This window comes from Amblyomma maculatum, chromosome 7 (assembly GCF_055883805.1).
Source record: "Amblyomma maculatum isolate TAMU_Amacu chromosome 7, ASM5588380v1, whole genome shotgun sequence".
NCBI lineage: Eukaryota > Metazoa > Arthropoda > Arachnida > Ixodida > Ixodidae > Amblyomma > Amblyomma maculatum.
The window spans coordinates 88,693,278-88,714,499 of record NC_139350.1 but is presented as its reverse complement, the minus strand read 5'-3'; the positions used below and the strand labels follow the sequence as shown (position 1 = coordinate 88,714,499).

General features: G+C 48.6%; 1 protein-coding gene across 1 annotated transcript; it reads right to left on the bottom strand.

Annotated features, from left to right (window-relative positions):
• Positions 1 to 16,991: 16,991 nt before the first annotated feature.
• LOC146183912 (uncharacterized) lies at positions 16,992 to 18,747 on the bottom strand. The gene has a single exon (XM_084609240.1). The coding sequence runs from the start codon at positions 18,561 to 18,563 to the stop codon at positions 17,277 to 17,279; it is 1,287 nt and encodes a 428-aa protein (XP_084465366.1). The 5' UTR covers positions 18,564 to 18,747; the 3' UTR covers positions 16,992 to 17,276.
• Positions 18,748 to 21,222: the final 2,475 nt, after the last annotated feature.

The following is a 21,222-nucleotide window of genomic DNA, read 5'->3' as shown; positions in this document are numbered from 1 at the left end:
AATCTTTAGGCACAATGATGCGAGTTTTCGGGGGAAAACGCTGAATGTTCCCTCAGCGTGGCTTGAAAGTAAAAGCATCCATGCAATGCTGAGCAACAAAGTCAACGTTGCTAGAACGTTTGCCTGAGGTAACTACGTTGCCATGACGTTTCAGAAGTACACCTTAGCTGCATTATGGGCATACGGTTGAACCAACGGTAGGTACAAACATCTCCCAACGTTCCTGTGTTACACCTAGAAAACATTCGCGAACAGAAACTGGTAACAGAAGAATGTGAACTAGGCTCGCACCTTTAAGAGACAGAGCACCTATAGGAGACATGTTTTGCTGTTTAAAATAAAAATTGTTTGCAACATGATCATGCACTGTTCTATTTTTCATTTTTGCTATACAAAAATGATTGAAATATCTCCGAGTGCGAGTGTCACTGTTATCTAAAACAGGGTGGCATCACGTAGGGGATATACGCTCGCTTAAAGTTCCCGTTATGCGTGCGTGCGCCGAGCGAGGGTGTCTGATCTTGTTCGTGGTGCTTGGTTGGTGCAGTGCCTCTTGTCCGGCTGATATGTTGAACCTGATCGCCATATGAATGTTTGTGCCAATTACGTGCTCTGTCAGTACTGTTCCTTGTAATCCCTGTTGCCTTAGAAAGTCATTACATAATATGATTCACCACCTGGGCAGAGGGTCCCATATTTTGTGCATGTAGGACGTACGTTTGTTTTGCTCAAATGCGGATGCAAATTAAGTAGCATCAATATTTTGTTCTTTTCTTGTCAGTACGTTAGGATAATGGCATATCATCATTGCCAAATGCCACATCAATGTTGCCCAAACGTCGCAGTAACGTTAGTGTGTAACGTCGCCTGGTGATCAAAAAAGTGACAAAAAAGGCAACGTAACGGACCGACACTTGAATGCATTAAGGCAATTTTTCATTCAGGAATCGCACGGAAACAATCTTTCATGGGTAGGAAAGCAATACATAGAATATTTATTTATTTCCGATACCCTCATGGCCTCCAGAGCATTACTGAGGGGAGTGGTACAAAAATATAAAATAAAACTGATAAAAAAGAAGGTAACACATAAACACATATGTCTACATAAATTCATAACAACAAATTGATAACAAAAATTGATAAAATTGATTGACAAAATGGAGTAATCACCTTGTCTATACCGGTTATGACAATATCTAAAACCTGCCTTTCCGCGGTGACTCAGTGGCAACGGTGTTCGACTGTTGAACCCGAGGACGCGTGATCAAATCCCGGCCGCGACGACTGCTTTTCGATGAAGGCAGGAAGCCAGGCGCCCTTATGCTGTTCGACGTCAGGGCACGTTAAAGAACCCCAGGGGGTCCAAATTTCCCGAGCCCCTCACTAAGGCGTCACTCATAGAGTGAGTCGTTTTCGGACGTTAAACCCCACAAACTACGGAATATCTAAAGACCGCAAACTGTTTCCCTTCGAGCTAGTCGGTTCAAAAGGGCAGCAGTCCCAAGGCAGATCCCAAAAATTATATGGCGGCAAAGATACGATACAGCAGCAATGATAACGCCAGCACCGCTGCAGCACATAATCATGATTGGCACGTGGACCATGAACTCCACTCGAACAGGGAAGGCACAATTTCGCAAATCTCACCGTACTGGCGCAAATATTCCCTGATGCAAGAAATGGTGGTGCTTGGTTTACCACAAGTAGGCAATTTTTGCACGCAAGGCACAAACCCAACACACAGAAGAGAAGAAGAGGGAAGAAATTGTTGTTTTGCACACTGTCATGATCTCGATATAGATAAGCTATTAAGCATGAAGAGAAAAAACGTGAACACTACTATCCCATGCGAGTATGGACGAAAGCAGGCATGCTAAATCGCAAAAGAGAGCTGACCACAATGAAAGACACTGTGCTCGTACTATTTCAAAAAGGATAAGCAGTTGCGGTATTTTCAAGGAGTCTCTCTTTGGTCATCCAGTGAGAATAATGAGACGCGTAAGCACATCAAATTTCTCTTGTGCAGTAACATCTATATCAACATTTGCTTTCCTACTTGCGCTTCGTTCCATAAAATATGAGCACAACTTTCTTGGTGTTCATGTCACATTGATTGCAATGCTACAATTACATGAGCAAATCCATTTTGCGCAGACTTATACAAGCAGCATGTTATGTGGAAGGAGGGTGCGCTTGGGTGCATACCTGCCGCTGCAGCATCCGAAGTTACCGCGCTTCGGCGGACGTGGTTGCTGCGACGCATGCCTATAATCTTTCAATCTTTTTTTTTTTTTCGGCGTAAACTCACTTCTGTCAACTATTTGAAGCCGGCTGATAGGACCCGCGAATTTTCCTAAAGGGTCTGTCACACTAGCACGACACGACGCCGACCCGATAACGACACCAACGGTCGGCCAACTAGTCAGCCGACCGTGTCTGCGGCCGACCCACCTGTCACACTAGGCCGACGACGACATCAAAACGACTGAAAACCAGACGTCTTCCCAGTGTTACAGGATTGAGGCCGGGAACAACGACAAAACCAGTCTGCTTACCGGTGGCCGAGTTCTCGCGAGATCGGCCGCCGAGCAAAAACATTCTCAAAACGCGAAGCCGACTCTATACACCATGTCGACGGCGGATACCTTTCAGCATTAACAAACGTAAAAAAAAAAGAAAAAAAAGGTACAATTGATGCATAATACCTGATCTGCAAGCGAGCGTCAGCTGCCATATACGCGGGGACGGTGAGTGCGTGCGGAATAGCAATGGCAGCCTTTTACAGTCAGGGCAAACAAATTCGGGGCGCGTAGATTTTCAGCGCGCGTCGAAGCCGCGAGTAACCTTTCCGCATTTCCGAAGTGCACAGAACAAGGCAAAATAGACAAAGAGGGAAGAAATAACGAAGAAGCAATTATTTTTCCGGCCTAGAGCTGCCGATCCTCCTGCACTTCGATCGTTGTGATAACAGTCGCAACGTCTAGTTGCTGCGTCGCTACTTCGCAAGACCATTTCAAAGCACGAAATTTTTGGGCCATAATTCAATGTGCTTCAACAATTATGTGCGCGAAAGAGCAGAACTTCCATTTGTAGCAGAACTAACAACAGCCGCGGTCCTGCGGCCGGCCCTGGCAAATACACCTAAGGGTTTACCTGCTACTACACTGTGCGGGATGATCATACTATCAACGGTTTACTCTCAGCAAGCTGGACAGTCTGCAGTTAAGCGGTAAGCTGCTATCGCTCCTACTGCCTTCGTGACTGTCGAACTTCAAGACATATCACGTATCAGCTAAAACCATATCTCAACTTCTGAAAGCACAGGTCAGGCCTTTCTTTTTGTGGTGCTTTTTTGGGTCTGTGCCACGATGACAAACGTGAAGCGATTTTAGAGCAGCCAATTAGTAAGCAAGAGGTGGAATGCAAGGGCTATTGATGATTTAAACCCGGAAAAATCGTACGGCCCGGATGGCCTGAGCATAAAGCATTTAAGAAAGAATTCGCGTCCCTCTTGGCAGCGGTATTTACTGAAGTGTACGAATTGCACGCATTGTCAGCATCACACGCACTGTCTCGCACTGTTTATACCGAAAACAGATGAAATAGAAAAGCACAGACACGCCTCATCCTACAGGCCTATCGCACTAACAAACCTCGATTACGAAATTTACATGAAGGTGCTTGCAGAAAGACTTTAGACGGTAATAAATGATATAGTCGGCTCTCATCAAACATGCGGGATTAAGGGTCACACCATTCTTGAAAATATTCACAAGGCTAGCTGCCTGTTTGAGTGTTGTGACGCAGCATGTCCACGGGTCGCAGTTTTGTAGCTCCACTTGGGAAAATCAATTGATTGTGTAGTGCACGAACTGCTATTTTTATCTTGGATTACATTAACGTTGGTTCTGTTATTTGAGATGAGGTGGCTCTGGCGTACCGCAACTGCACTACCAGGTTAATAGTAAACAAATATTTGCCCCCCCCCCCCCTCCATTAGTGTGCAATGTGCAATCCTCAAGGGTAATTATCCCCTCAGTTCTCTTTTGTTTTCTATTCGTGTGGAAACATTGTTTTTGAGCATAATAAGGAATGATGCAATTAATGGCTTTCATTTACGAGCTACAAATTAGTAAAGCTGCTGGCTTGTACAGACGATGTGGCGCTTTCTGCACAAATCAAGAGAGCAGTCGCAGGACAGTGGACGCGGTAAAGCGCGTCAGTGAGATTACTGCAAGTCTGGTTAATCGGAGAAAGGGCCAGGGGTTCTGGCACGGGGAATGGCCATCCACCCCAGAAGTGTTTGCTAATGTAATATTGGCTACAACCCCGGTAATGTGCCTAATACGGAACCCTATTTGGCAATCGCAGCTCCAAGAAACAAACAAACAAACAGAAAAAAAGCTGATAAATGAAAAACCGCGCATCTTTCTATGTTTGCCAGAGAAACAGCCTGTAACATTATTTTTAATATAAGCAAGCTCTGGTACATGCTGCAAAAGCTGCACTGCTCGCGGAAAACACGTGCAGAAGCTCCATCGTGTTTTGCAGTCTTTATTTGGGCATCCACATAGAAGCAGTCCAGTCGGACGAATTTGTTCAGCCACGTCAAGGTGGGAGGGCTGGGGCTTGCGCGGCACATGGTAAATAGGTTCATATTCCTCCGCAACGTTAAGTATCTTTTTTGCCTACCGTGTGCCAACTCAGGCTTGGGCGTGCCTTACACGATTTTGTTATCGGAACGGTATATATGAAAGGAAGCATTTACGGATTTTTTTTTTTTTTTTGAAGTGGTTGTCAGTGTCGGATTTCTGACTGCCAAGTTTTTCATGGATATCTTAAGCAGTGTTAAGCGACTAACATTGTACAGATACTTATGTGATACTTTGTTTCTGAAGCCCATGTACAGGGCGTTATGCTCTGAATGCCCAGGCAGTAATGTTTTGAAGAGGGTTAAGAAGATGCAGGTCCGGAAACAGAAAATTTATTTTTCAAACTGCACCCTGGAATATTGTCTGTTAAGTATTTCCAAGAAAACAGTGGCACTTACCTACCATGGAGACTGCCTCGTCTGTAAAAAACCCGGAACAATAGATCACGTATTTTTACACTGTTGGGAAGGGGTTTTTAATCTGGGACGTGCTAGAAAGACTATTAAAAAAGAGTTACCGGTCACCTCCTGTGGAATTAGATTTCTGCCTACAGATGATGAAGATTGTTGTACTTTTGATTTAGTTATCCTCGTGGTCCTCTATTGTGCATGGTGCTCCCGAATGGCCGGTTATCACTGTTATATGGATGCCCAGCCAGCACGTATGTACTTTCATGAAAGTATTCGCAGGTTTATTGAGGTTTTGAAATCTCAAACACGTGCCCGGACTGATTACCAAGGTGAGAGCCCTTGGTTGCGCTCAGAGAATTTTAGTGTGTCAAAGCCATACTCGTAGCAGTTGGCGGGCTTTTATTTTTCTGCCATGTATACATCAAAATACATAAACAAGAAGGTCGAATCGATGGGAGGTTCGTTAAAGCCTGGTGATAAATAAAAAAAAAAAAAAAACTTTTATGGTGCAGTGGTTGCCGCAGTTGTCTATCAAACGGGAGATTGCAAATTCGATCCCGCAGTGAGGGTAGCATTTTTTTTTTACTTTTTTTTTAAATATCCACTGCCTCTTATTTGCCGCGAACAGCTTTTATTTTTCGAACATTGCCTTTTGATCCAGCAACCAAAGCCATGAAATACTGGCTAGTGTACAGTCTCGGCCCATAACACGACAGATGAGACGCTTGTTTTGCTATGGTCGAATTTATGAAACAGAGCTAAAAATAAAGCGTCGCTTTCTATGCTACTTAACAGCCATCAGATTAAGCCATCTAAAAAAGTACTAGTTATTAAAAGGAAAATTTCGCATGGCAGATAAAAAATTAAAAAGGATTAAAATAAGGAACAGTATAATGACACAAGAAGAGAGCGAGAACGAGAGGGTCGTGTCGGTGGGATGTTTCGCACGGTGTCTCGCTAGTGTGACATTGGAGTTGGGCGACCGTCGGCCGACAGCCGTCTTGCGAGCCACGCGGCACAGACACCGACTGTCGGCCAACTGTTACCGTCGGCGCAGTGTGACATAGACGCAGACATCAGGAAGACACGGTGTTGGGAGGCCGAATCGGCGTTGTATCGTGCTAGTGTAACAGGCCCTTAAGTAGCAGCCCGTGAAAGGAGCAACAGCTTCGTCTGTTGACATCGGCGCGAACAGCCTTAGCGGGTACATAACTGCTCAACTTTGGACTAAATAGGATTGTTACAAGATACAATTGTCCATACAGTATCTGACCTTGCATTTTGGTCCATCAACGATATCGTTTATTCAGGGTAAAAACAGCAACGCGTGCCATAAGGGGTCCTGCGGAACATCTGACGCAAATGGCAATCCTTCTGGAAAAAATTCGTTAAATACCACAAACTAATTTCTAGGTGACAGGTATGATTGCATCCAATCGCAAAGCTTTTTTTTTAATATGACCAGTAGTTTCATCATTAATTTAGAGTGCGCAATTTTATCAAAACGTTCGGCGAGGTCGAGCAATATTGCATCCATTTGACTGCAATCCATAAAAGCTGAGATGCAATCAGGAACGTTTTGTGCTAAATGCGCCATAGTAGAGAAGCCATGCCTGAAGCCGTACCATGGGGGGGACAGAACTGAGCGGAAGTCAAAAATATATGTTTATGAATCGGGCTCTAGCGCACTACAGCATGGGTTTGTTAAAGTGGTTTTACTTTAGATAATTCCCAATCAATCAGCAGAACGCCTCTAGTAAAATAAAAAAAAAAAAAACACTGATAGAAAACGATAAATTTAGAAAGCCATTTTTCGTACAATTAAAAAATTTATTTTGCACGATCCCTGGAGCGGATGTTTTTCGCTCATCTAAGTTTAGTGAGAGAATAAATACATCACACTCTGCGATGTGCACCTCTCCAATAGGAGGCAATAATTGAAAGAGATGAAAGGGATGCTTCCAGATAACAACAGAAATTGTTTTACTGACACAGTGTGTTGTAAATTAGGAGTCTTAGGTGGCATGCAATGACGAACACACATTGAATAATATTGTTTCCTAGTACTGACAGTGCAGTAGACAACAAAGAAAAAGACAGGAATAAAGCTCAAAATAGCTCTATCGTATTAGTATCTATCGATTAGTATCTATGGATTATCGATTAGCGGGCCAAAATTAGTATATATTGATTACTAATTTTGGCCCGAAGGAGGGGCTTCATTTTGGTAGCGCTCAACTTTATTCGGTACCATGCATTCCACGCGGCCAATATAGTACGCCATGTTTCGTTAGTCCGTAGAGATAATTATATTTTTTCGGAACTTTGCGCTTCTACCCAAGGAAGAGGCATATAGACCACATGCAGAAGGGAGATAATTTGTTTTCTTCTCTCGGTGTGTAATGCGGAAAAAAAAATTAACGCAGCAAAGAGTTCAGCTCCTGCCTGATTCATTCTTGTCCCACGGAAGCATGAGAGGTGGTTCCACGACGTCCGCAACCTTAACATATTTCCTCACGTGAAGCTAGATATAGTGGTCCAGTTCGTCCAGCTGTATTTGGTCGTTTTGTCCTGCGTAGAACTCCACCCTACGTTTGATGACGCCGGCGGCTATCACGAAATCGCTTAGGCCTACTATGCCGGACAGCGCTCGCTTGATCATCTCCTTGGCCTCATCGCTCCCCAAAGCAGATGCCTGTTGGACTGTCTCCACAAGTACCATGAGCTCGAACATAAACTCCAGCGCGCGCGCACTATATCCCACGTCTATTCCAAGCACAAATCGAGGCGGTCGAGTGAGCAGGTTACCATTGAGCCTCGTAACTTCCTCGACAGCAATTGGCTCTTTTTCAGCCTTTTCGAAAACGGCCACTTTGACGTGGGGCAAGTTGTAATTACTGGCCACAGCTGGCGCTAGGTATCGTAAGAAGCGTTCTTCGCTCATGACGTGCGAGTGCAATGTCAAGTGGTACGAACTTGAACTCTCCAGTGCAGCTATGGCGATTAATTGACAGTCACTTTCAGTCGGCGCAGTGCACGTGAGATAGATGAGCCTAAGGTTTGGGTTTAACGCAGTGGCCGCGATAAGCTCTGATTGGGCTGTACGAAAAATGGGTTCTCTTTCCTCGTACGAGAAGGTTGCAGACGTCAGGTGTAATTGTTTTACGTTTGTAACCTCAGCAATAAAGTAAATCAAGTCATAACAAATACTCTCGTCGAATAAAATCCCGTGGTTGATGACGAGGTCAACCGCTGTGATTTGCCTGTAATTGTTTCGAACGCTTATAGCTGTGCAAAGAAGTTCTTGACGTGGGAAACGTTGCTGAATTTTGGACACCGTCTTGACTTTCGAGTAGTCGGCAAACATAGATAGATTGCTGGGGCTCATTTCATATGCCCCGACGAACACCTTATGCGCTAAGTCGCACTCGCAAACCGCGCAGCACCGTTCTTCCAGGTCGACCCACGACGGAAGGCAGAGAAACTTAAGCTCGGCAAGGGATACTACGTCAGCCTGCCCATACAGCAATGTGCGGCAGTCTGAATCTGCAGAGCCGATAGAATCTAAAGTGACTTTCTCGAGCCCTGAGTTCTGCTTGAAATCTGGAAGCCAGGGTTGCATCACAGCCGCACGATTCCTCAAATCATAATACTGCTTGGCGAAAGGAGTCCTCTTCACCTTCATTTGTCGAATACTCTGATTCCTGGCGATCACATCAGCGATAAATCTAACCCACTCTTTGTGGCTGATCTCTACGACCAGAGGAAGCTGCTCCAGTGTCGTCATTGTGGAGATGACATTTGAAAGCGCCGTCAGAATCCGCCCAGGAAAAGCAAAATCAGAGATGAGAGTAAGGACCTCAAGGGACGCGTTTTCTTTAGCCAAATACTCAGTGAAACTCTCGAGTGTGAAGACGCTGTGCCCTACCGCAAGGCTAGTAACGGTGCTGTTTTCTTTAAGGACCAAAGTTTCGGCACACGACTCTGTCAGCGTCAGTCGCTTCACGTCAAGGCTGGTGACCGCTGCACCACATCGGTTCAGCCCGATGATCTTCGAAGGCAAGGGCGTGTAGTTATTCGAGGCCACGAGAACTAGGTTCCCAATTCTATTCGTGAACGTGGCCACTATGTCACTCGGCATATCATCGACACCGTACACGTGGAGCCTTTTGATGGATGCACTGCGCCTTAAGGTATGTCTGAACGCCTCGCTCTCGATAACAGCGCTGGTGCCCTCGACATGGACGATGCATCGGTGGTGTATTAGCAGCCACAGCGGGAGTTTAGTCGCCACTGCTGAATATTCCTTCTTCGTTTCGTGGCTGTAGGCGGTCTTCATCAAGGCTTTTGAAAAGACCAGCCGGACGTCGCCGAGGTTGTCCTCAAGCTCTTCACGCAACTGCAGGCTCTCGTGCCTGAGGAGCTGGTTGCACAGATCCATGTGTGCCAGTAATTGGCACACGGAGTTCTTTTTCTTTCCAATGCAGGAAATACTGTAGCTAATGTCAGGAAGACTTCTGCTCGTTTCAATATTGCCGAGAATGGATTCCTCCTCTTGATGAAGTGAGAACAATGGTCCCATTAGAGCGGTAGTTCTTGCGGCTTGCACTTACCTGCAGGAAATGCAATGAAACCGCAATGGAATGCATCAGATTGAGCAAGACTCCTATTGCGCATTAGCTGTTTTTGTTTTCCGCTTATGTGTAAAAGCCTACGTGCTATTCGAGTTTGCCGTTCATTTATATCTTCCCCAAACACGAGAATGAAAAATATGTCGAATACAGTAGAAAGTATTAGAAAATAAAATTTGAAAGTACTTCCCATCAGGGTGGGGGCAAGAAAAAATCGCAGAAACGTTGACTAAGCTTAAAGACGAGCATAAAATGTCTTTCAATCTGTATTAGATATAAAGATATTAGAAGCTGTGCCAGTCTTCAATTGTTTAGAAATGGCAGGCTGGTTTCATCGAGCAGCGCGACAACGTTACCCACCTTGAGTCGGAAGCCTGGCACTACCCCGTCAACTAGATGATTCGGAAGACCATACCTGACGTAGCAGCCATGTCTCTTACGGAAGAACTGAACTGAAAATTGACTCTGACCTTGAACAGCAACATATTATGCGTGCACACAGGATAGAATGGTTTACCGAACGGAAAAAGCGGCCAATCAGTCGAATTTGCAACACATAAGCACAAAAAATCGGTATTTGCTATGCGTCATTTGCTAAAAGACAGTGATTTTGCTCTCCGTGAGGACTTCTCGCTCACCACAGGCTGCATCAAAGAACAGCTTAGGGGATATGGTAGTATTCCGCATAAAAAGACAAACTTGGGCAAGAAAAACTGCTAGTCGAACGCAAATCATGCTGTTATAATGACGTGAATGACCCTGTATTTTAGATAGGTCGCTCTGATATTGAACGAAATGCACGCTGTACACACCACCCCTTGAGTACTTCGCTCTGGCTGCTGTCTGCAATCCAAATACCACGAGGGAGACACGAGAGGAAATAGAAATTTTCGCTCGATAATCAATTTTTTTTTTATTTTAAATAATATATTGGGAGTAATTTTCAAAAGGATATATTCTGCACAATCATTTACGACCTAGAAGGTTACCTGATCGCTCTAACTGAAACATGGCTTAGCAGCAGAGTATCAAACTCCAAATTGTTTCATTAGTGGGGATCCGGTGCTGACATGAGGGCCGCAGGTTTACGGCGGCCGAAATTGCTACGCCTACGCTTTCTCTCTCTCCACTGGAGATCGAACATTTATCTCATGTTACGGGAGTTCTTTAGTTTTTGCTCGACCTGACTGGCGTACCCCCACATTCACTTGCGCATAGCTTGAGCACCGCGCACGCACCTCGCTCCCTCGCCCACACTGCAACTGTCCTTGTAATTCTTAGCCACGTTGAGAGAAACGCCCCAAAACGCACGAACTCACAGGAGGAACCCCAAAACACAGAGGAACGCGCATGTGCTATGGCTTACTTTCCAAGAAATGCTGAGGGGTTCCTGAGTCAGCGCTGCGTCCGTCAGTTGAGACCGGACACCGGCGGCGGAGCCGAACGAGCACACAGCCAGCTCACGATAAAAAGGCGCGCCCACCACTTTGGCTGCAAACTGTAAAATGAAGGGGAGGCCCTAAAAGAAACAAACATGTAAATAAAAAAAGGCGCTCGCTCAGATAGGGTGAGAAACGGATGACTGCATTTAAAACAGCGGGGTTTCAGAACTGTCTTACAGTTCTCCCCCAGATGTTTCCCATCCTTCTATGCGTGGATAGATGCTGTCTTTCCATAGGCAGGTAATTGTCAGCCACCTGTCTTGGATTCCAAGGAAAGGTGGTTGGATTCCAAGGGAAGGAAAGCATAGCATAGCAGGGGGAGACATAGGTGGGCGGATGAGGTTAAGAAGTTTGCAGGGGTCAAGTGGATGCAGCTAGCACAGGACGGGGTTTATTGGAAGAATATGGGAGAGGCCTTCGCCCTGCAATGGCTGCAGTCAGGCTGATGATAATGATGATGATGTCTGCCCTTCAATGATTTTCCGAGAAGGGCACACTAAATTCATTTTTATATGCAGGGTTTATTATTGTCTAGCGACAGGGAGCAAATAATAATAATAATAATAATAATAATAACAATAATAATAATAATAATAATAATAATAATAATAATAATAATAATAATAATAACAATAATAATAATAATAATAATAATAATAATATAAAAATTAATAATGATAAACAGTGGATTGCACCGATACAACTACGATCTACTTGCCCTCGGGTTAAAGCGTACCATATACTATAGCAGAAGATTTTATTTACTAAAATAAAAGGTCTTTGTGGGGCGACTTCGTCTTTTCTGCTTCCGAGCTTGTTCTTTCCACTTCTCGTCATTTGGCGCGTTGGCAGCCAAAAATGTATGCACGAAAAGCATTACGAAAGGCATTTTGCCGGCTGTTTTATCGCTGTCGGAAGCACTAATATTTACTACCTCACAAGCAGACCTCACCAAGGTACGACCTTACTCAACCTGAAACTCACGCATGAGGTTGAGGTCTCATTTGCCGACTTCACTCTAAAAAAAAAAAAAATTGGCTATGACCGACCGCATCTCACTCCATGAGGTTGAGGTCATTTTAAGGTTGAGATTGACCTCATGGGGTCGAAATCTCATAAGGTGGCCCACCTCTGTATGTGGTACAATTACAATACACTGATTGGCGGTCTTAGTTATTAGCCGTTAAATAATAATTGTAATTAACACTTGGACTTTAGGGTACAACGTCAAGTCATATATCCCTGAATAATGTACCGTCTGTTGCAGAAGTTTGCAGCCCAACGCGCCGGGCGGAGGAGCAGTATCGCTCCCGAGAGGCGGCGCTGCGCCCACCGGCGCGGCCTGGTGACGCAGCTATAAAGAGTGAGGAGGCTTGTACTCTTTCCCTCATCCCGCGGTTGATATCGCACATCTTTGCTCTCAGCCGCGCGATGAGGGGAAGAGAACAAGTCTCCTCACTCCTTATAGCTGCGTCACCAGGCAGCGCCGGCGGGCGCAGCGCCGCCTCTCGGGAGCGATACTGCTCTTCCACCCGGCGCGTTGGGCTGCAAACTTCTGCAACAGACGGTACATCCAGTACGATTGCAATACCCTACTTGCCGGTCTTTGATAATAGCTGTTAATTAGTTCATTGTGATTAGCAATAGAGCTTTAAGCTACAATGTGAAGTAATTGATCACGAAATAGCTTATATCTAGTAATGTTGGAATACACTAATCGCCGGTATTCGTTAATAGCCGTCGATTACTTAATTGTGATGAACACTTGGACTTTAGGCAATAACGTCAAGTCATATTGTCACGTAGTGGTGACAAGGCCGTTGACACCAAAAGAAGACATAGGCTTGATGGTACTGAAATTACCTCCTTATTGGGCTGACTTGCGCCCGCAAAAGAACTAAGCAACTCGGCGGCGGCGATAGAAAGAGAAGTTTATTTGGTACCTTGAACGTACATTTGAAACCACAGACGATCGTGGGTGCGATGTTTATACAGTCGTCAATAATACACGCTATTCACTGTGCTCAAACAAAGGGTAATAATAACCGTAGCCAAAGCTGTCCGTATGGCCTCTCTTCGCTTAAAGGAAATAAAACTCACACGCACATCAAGGTGTGGAAACTATCCCCCAAAAGAAAAAGCCGTTTGACAGGGCGACCGATTACATCCCATAAAGGCGCAATATAAGCTTGAATACTGCGCCTACTCAAGACCTCGGGTGCAAGCTTAAGAAAGGGGGGGGGGGGGGAAAGGGGATACGAGGCTCGCAGGCTAGTACAGCAAGGCCGGCATCTTCAGCCTGTTGTCACCTACAACAAAGAAGCGCGTATGCCAACGCCGCAGAAACCGCGCCTCACCATCTCTTTCTAGCTGATCAGACAAGTACTTCCAGATGACGAGGCGCAGATTCCGCAGCGCCGGGTACATTGCGCGAGCAGGAGTCCGACGTGCCTCAGCGAGGCAGCGACGCCGCCACAGTACATACATGGTGGCGGCGACAACTAAACGTGGAAAAAGGCCACGCTGGCGTCTTGTGCCAGGGCCTACGCGAACTCTAAACATGCGCTGCACGAGGCGCCACATAGTGCGTGCAACAACACATTCAAAGAAAACATGCTGCAACGTTTCTACGCCACCGCAATTGGCGCATCTATCGTTGGGTACCACGCCCCACCTGGCGATGCGCTGGCGCGTGGGAAGAACCCCCCAGCGCCTGTTCCACTCAAAATCTACAACTTCATTGGGCATTCGGCCTGTCGCCAATGCCCGCCATTTGGAGATGGCTGTCATCCGGATTTCATCCGGTGTAAGGCGTGCACACGCGATTTGTTCGCTAATCTGAATGGGTGGCGTGTCTGTAAGGCTCGCATCAGGTAAGTCGGCGTCTAACGCCTCTTTCATTCCCGCGACAGCGCGATAGAAAGAGGACGGCCTCTCTGCTTGGGGGCCTACATGCCTTCCAGGGTTGAAAGCCCGACGTGCCGTGCTTAACCAGTAGACGAGTAGTGAGCGTCCTGGGTAAGACTCCCTTGTGAGAAGGGAACCCACTAACCTCACTGCCAGCACCCGCGACACAGTAGGGATGCACGGCAATCCAAGGCCTCCCCTGTTTGTCGGCAGTGTTAACAAGTGACGGGCAACCAACGCAGTCCGGCCGTCCCACACAAAGGCGCCTACAAGAGACGCGAGGCGGCCCGCTGTACGGCGCGGAATTATTGCGACGCGTGCCACATAAAAAGCGAAAGCGCACACACGAGTTTTCACAACCGTGGCTTTTGCCCTTAGTGAGAGGCTGAAAAGTGCGGCCTCCGAAAGAGCGCGTGTTGCTCGCAACACAACCTCTTCCCAAGTACGGGAAGAAACTCCACTTGTTTCGAACAATATCCCCAACACACGGACTGCGGCCACAAAGTTCACCGCCACAGGCAGTGGATCTCTGAAAGACCCAAAGCGCAGCGCCTGGCTTTTACTAGGGTTGAGCTGTGCACCTGACAGAAGAGCGTATTGGTCAAAGGTGGATAGGAAGACTCGGAAGCTCTCGCTGTCCCGAACAAAAACACAGATATCATCCGCATACGCGGAAACCACTAGCGTTTCCTGTCCTACCATTGGGAAGCCCCGAATTCGTTTGTCGGCGACTACTTTACGCAGAAAAGGATCCAGAGCAAGCACGAAAAGGGCCGGTGAGAGCGGGCACCCTTGTCTTACCCCTCGTGTTACCGCAAAACTGCCTGCGATGGTGCCATTGAGGACGAGTTGGCTGGTTAAACCATTATATAGTGATCTTATGAGTCGTACAAATTCAGTCGATAAGCCAAAGCAACTAAGCACATTAAAGAGATAGCTGTGATCTACGTTATCAAAAGCCTTCGCCTGGTCTAAAGCAACGAATATACCACTGACATTTTTGGCATTTGCGTAAGCGAATACATCTCTCGTTAACGTAAGGGAGGCAAACACCGACCTACCAGGTACCGCGCAGGACTGGTAAGGGCTTACCAGGTCCTCTAAGTAGGCTCGCAGCCTTCTGACAAGTAGAGTGGCAATCAGTTTATAATCAGTGTTCAGGAGGGTAACTGGTCGCCAAGACGCTGGGCTTGATGGTGTGAAGCCGTCCTTTAGGAGCAAGATGATGCGCCCAGCGTTAAACGAGGGTGGTTTCGTGCCATTTGAAAGAAAACCGTTTACAAGCTTAAGAAGCAAACCTCCGATGATGTCGAAAAAGGTGGTGTAAAAACCTGCCACTATCCCATCTGGACCAGGCGCAGTTGACTGATTCATGGCCCCTAAAGCGTCGCGCACCTCCTCCATAGTAGCTGGAGATGTAAGTGCCACGCGTGCCTCTTCAGGAACCTGAGGGAGGGGCCCGCAGAAGGAGCTGACAGCTTCTTCATAGCCTTCGCGTTGGTCGACGCCCTGGGAAGAAAACAGGGCAGCAAAATGGCTGCAAAAGATGCGCTGGATATCGGCTTCATCTGAAGAGGGAGTACCATCTTCCAAGATTACTTCATCCACTTGCGGTGGCCGAACTTTAGACTGACCTTGCGAGCGCGCGTAACCAATGTCAGCTGTGTCAACAAGGGGAATGCGTGAACCTGCTGCCATACGTGATGAGCGGGAGCTGTTCTCAAGGATGCGATGATACCGAGTGCGCAGTGTATCAAGATACTCTCTCATTGCGAAAGTTAACTCGCCGCCATCGCGTACAATCCGCATACGTCTGAGGACGTCATTGAGCGCCGTAGTAACACGGACGCGCCGCGCTTTCCCCGTGAGCACGAGAATGTCTCGCCATCGTGACTTGAGGGTATCCCAGCCTGTGGGAGTCCAGTCAGTCACATCCGCTACCAATGCCCGCAGTTCCGCGCGAATCGTAGTAATGCACTCATCATCATGCAGTATGGATGCGTCCATTCGCCACATTAGTGGGCTGTTGGAGCGTCCAGGCGCCCCCTGTAGAGTGACCATTACTGGGAGATGGTCGCTAATATTTCCGACCGCTGCAGGAAAGGGCAGCACCTCACACTCAAGCAAATTGGCCAGCAGGGTAGAGGGGACGTAAACTCGGTCTAGCCGGCTAGCACTCCGACCCCTAGTGCGCGTTGCCACAAAATTGTCCCCATGTAGTGCGACCCATGTGTCCTGAAGGCACAGGGAGCGGACAAGCTTCCCCAGTTCTTTTGCATGACAATGTGACGCGCCCTGTCCGGGCCCCCTGATGTCGCGCCATGAGTCCAAAACACAGTTAAAGTCTCCAAGCAGGACGTGTGGAACATCATCCAAAAAATGTGGCGCAATGGATTTGAAGAACTCGTTCGTCAAACTACGCGTGACCGGCGCGTAAACGTTGACGAAACGAGTCCTCCGGCCGTCCAAAAAAACGTCCACCGCAATCAAGCGACCATCGAGACCGAATGTGCAGTGAGCACTCGATCTGAATGCAGGGTTAAGAAAAACGACACCCACGCCGCAAAACCGCGAGTCCGTCAGAGAAAAAAAGGCATCAACATTAAAATAAGAACGAAAGGAAATGACATCTGCAGGTGTACGAAAATTGCATTCCTGCAAGAACAAAGCATCAACTTGATACAAACGTGCGAGGTGTAGCACTTGCCGCTGCTTATCGGGATTACGGAATCCTTGCACGTTAAAAGTAAGAAAGCGAAACCTAGCCATCATAACAAATGAGTGAATGAAACCAAAACAGCAAAGAAACGCAGCTGGAGAACAAACAAAACGGCGAAGGACTCACGATATAGTTCTGCGGACCAAGTTTGCGAGTGCACCCTGCGTCGGCGCCATGGAAAGGCATGACGGTGTCCGACAGGTCCCCGCTGAGGTTCCAGCTGTTAGCTCGACGACGACGCGGCAGCGACGATACACGGACCATGGGCGGCGAAAACGTCCAGTCAGAACGAGTGGCTATGGAAAAAAGCACACAGTCACACTCGAACCCACACACACTGCACCGCACGCACCGTCCATCGTTCACCACCGGCGCCGGCGAAGCCGTAGTCCCGATAAGATAGCAGTGGCTGGGGTGGAGCGCCAAGGTTGCGGCGCTTCGGCCACCGCAAAGCGGGAAAGGATGAGGTTGGCCGTCACGGCCTGTCACCTTGAAGAGTGGCGCCATAGCACTCACGTCTCGGAAAACGAGACGTCCATCGGTGCGTCGTTCTCAGCGGTCTTCGGCTTCTTTTTTGGGGCCGAGGGCGTCGTCACGCTTGCTCCACCATCCGATGCCGAGTGCTGGCGCTTTGTTTCGTCAGCGCCATCCAAAAGTAATGTTTTCCGCACACTTGTGCGTTGGGTCTTGGGAGCACTTGCGCCCAACTCGCGCAACGACCCGGGCAGGAGACTAGGTGTTCTGGGAAGCTGAGGTTCATGGCTGTAGTCTTCCGACTGGGCATGCACGGTAGCTCCAGGGGAGGGGAAAGCCGCCGACTCCGAACAGGCCTCGGGCAGAGCGCTCTCCTTCGTAATGGGTGCGTTCAGAGCCGCACCCTCGTATGTCGGTGTGGCGGGAAGGTACGACGCGTCCGAGTCAGTCACTGACGAGAAGGACGCACGCGACGACTCGTCGTCGGACGTAACTTCCGAGCTCCTGACGTCGGATTCCGGCGACTGGGCGGCGGTGGACGCCCTGTCCAGTTCGCCCTCAGAATGTGTAGTGGGGGTTCTACTTGACACTACCGAGGGCTCATTGAGGACTGTCACGGCGGCGTTTCCACCTTGGTGCGACATGGTATCAGGCGTAGCAGCGGCCGCATACGAGCGCGGCATCACGCAGTCCTTGGTCACGTGGTTACCGCCGCACCGTTTACACGCTGCTTGGCACGCCTCTGTCTCGTGGCCGTACGTGGAGCAGCGGCCACAACGTGCCGCGGTGCAGGAAGCACCAAAATGGCCCTCTGCGCCGCACTTGGAGCACACTCGCTTCATCCCACGATACTCCAGCATCGCACGGTGCCCAGCGACAGTGATGAAGTTGGGTGGTGCCCGGAGCATGTCTAGCTTTACCAGCCTCGCTCCGGTACGCACATGACTCTTTCCCTTGAAAACCGGCTCGGTCACAGCGCGGACCTTGCCGTACGGACTTAGAGCGGCGGCGAGGGAGTCGTCGCTCACTGACGGGGGTAGACGGAACACCGTCACGTAAACCACTGGAGCAGCCATTTGCGCCAGTGGTACTTGCTTTCCAGCGACGAGGATTGCGCCCGCCGCTACCATCTTAGTTGCTTGAGCCATCGACGAGACGGCAGCAAGGAACTTTGTTCCGCCGAGGTGCTGCAGGTACTGCAGACCCCCGACACCGACGACCGCCTCGAGTGCATCAATTAGGTCGTCCGCCGGAGCAGGCTCCGGTAGGGTGAACTGAAAGCATTGCGCTTTCGTAGGTCGCTGGACTGGAGGCGGCAGGTCCATGGCTGCCCTAGCCCCGGACACCCCAGCTGGAAGCGTGGCGCCTGGGCCCTGTACCTGGCAGCGGGGACTCCGAGGACGAGTTGGATCCGGGGGCCGCCGGAGTAGGCGTCACTGAAGGCAGTTCGACGACGGCGATAGCAACGTGCTCGTCGATCGTCGAACAAAGAATGCCCGTCGCACTCGTCAACGCTCAATTTAAAGGCTGCTCAGAACAATCTAGATAACGTCGCAAACTGCTACTAGCACAACCTGAAACATTGTGCAAGTGATCGGAATCTTCGATCTCATCTTTCGCGACAAAGAAAATAACGCGTCGTATCGCGACAACGAGCATGAACAAACACAGGATACAGAATTTATACGCATGCCAGGATCACAGTGATAAGGCCACATGCCGGTGGCTGTTAAAAAAACAACAAATACAGTTTTGAAGGCTTCGCGGCATTACTCCCCCTTAAAAAACATCCGCCTCAATGTTCTAAAATAAACAAAGGAACTTAAATGGGAACATTACAAAGTTTAAACACAAGGGATTCTTTAACGCGCGTAATATGGCTTCAGTCGTACAACATGCACGATTTCTGGGCGCGCGCGTCGCCGTTGTGATGCTGTCGTACCGTCGGGAATGACTTCATAGTCCAGTTGCCCGACGCGGGGAAGGACGCGGGGTATGGCCCAAAGTATCGACGTAGCAGCTTTTCACTTAGCCGACGGCGGCGAACTGGAGTCCAAACCCACACTTCGTCTCCTGGGTTGTACTCTGCGTGGCGTCGTCGTAAGTTGTATCGTCGGGTGTCGGTGCGCTGTTGCTCTTTAATACGCAGCCGTGCGAGTCGTCGGGCTTCATCTGCATGCTGCAGGTAGGCCGCGACGTCAAAGTTATCCTCGCTGGTTACGTGCGGCAGCATTGCGTCGACCGTCGTCGTGGGCTCCCTGCCGTACACAAGCTTGAACGGGGTCGCTCTGGTCGTCGCCTGGACTGCCGTGTTATATGCGAAAATCACGTACGGCAAGATGGCGTCCCAGGTCTTGCGTTCAGCGTCGACGTACGTACATGGCGATTATGTCCGCGATCGTTTTGTTCAGGCGCTCCGTAAGGCCATTGATCTGGGGATGGTATGCAGTTGTTTGTCGATGGCTTGTATGACTGTATTCCAGGATGGCTTGCGTCAACTCTGCCGTAAACGCCGTTCCCCTGTCCGTGATGAGCACTTCTGGGGCGCCATGTCGCAAGAGAATTTGTTCGACAAAAAATTTAGCAACTTCTGCTGCTGTACCATTGGTCAGTGCCTTTGCTTCTGCGTAACGGGTAAGATAGTCAGTGGCCACGATGATTCACTTGTTACCCATAGACGAAGATGGAAAGGGGCCGAGGAAATCCATCCCAATTTGTTGAAAGGGTAGGTCTGGGGGCGGAATCGGGTTTAGTAGTCCTGCTGGTCTGATCGGCGGCGTCTTGCGTCTTTGGCACTCACGACATGTCTTCACATAGTGGGCAACTTCGGCAGGCAGTCGCGGGCAGTAGTACTTCTCCTGGATTCGACGCAACGTGCGCGCAAACCCGAGATGGCCTGCTGTGGGCTCATCGTGCAACGCCTGCAGAATTTTCTGCCGGAGGTTTTTAGGCACAACAAGAAGCTGCGCGGTCCTGTTTGGTGCGAAGTTCTTCTTCACGAGGAGGCCATTGCTTAACGCGAACGATGATAAATGTCGCCTGAACACAACAGGAGAGGAAGCGGTTTTTTCTTCTAAGTAATCGGCTGGCGTTTTTAGCTCTGGGTCTGATCGCTGTTATTCTGCGAAACTGCTGGCGCTTATCGGTCCCAGAAAAGCGTCTTCGTCGTCTTCGGCGCATCAGCGGGGGCTCGTGACAAGTAGTCTGCATCGGAGTGCTTGCGCCCTGACTTGTAGACGACTGTGATGTCGATTTCTTGAAGACGTAGGCTCCATCAGGCAAGGCGGCCGGAGGGGTTTTTCAAATTAGCCAGCCAGCAGAGCGCGTGGTGGTCGCTTACCACCTTGAATGGTCGACCGTGTAGGTATGGACGAAACTTAGAAGTGGCCCAGATGATTGCGAGGCACTCCTTCTCGGTCGTTGAGTAATTGACTTCGGCTTTTGTGAGGAACCGGCTAGCATAGGCGACGGGATAGCTTAATCTAGTTCTATTGCAATACACTCATCACCGGTCTTTGTTAATAGCCGTTGATTAATTCATTGCAATTAACTCTTTAGTCAACACCATCAAGTCATATCACGGGATGGCTTATGTCGAGCACGACTCCAGTACATCAATTGCGGGTCATCTCAAGAATATAGCGCACGAGACTCGCAGAGGTGGCTCAACGTTTAGGGCACACAACTGCTGATCCAAAGGACGAAAGTTGGAACCCGGCCGCTGAATTATCTATTCGATGGTGGAGAAAACCAAGGCACCCGTGTACTGTGCGCTTTCGGTGCACATTAAAGAAGCCCAGAGGGCCGAAATTTCCAGAGCCCTCGAGTGCGTCGTCCCGCATAGCCGCAGTCGCTTTGGGTGGCCAAAGCCTAAAAACCAAACTGATATAGCATAATTAAAAGGAAATAATAAGCATGCGCCCATCCCAAAATTGTTTGTTAATTTGAACTAAAGCCGGAAAAAAAAAAAAAGCTGATTTCCCC

Excerpts from the sequence above, each read along its gene's own strand:
- LOC146183912 (XM_084609240.1), bottom strand. The coding sequence starts at position 18,563 with ATGGACCTGCCGCCTCCAGTCCAGCGACCTACGAAAGCGCAATGCTTT.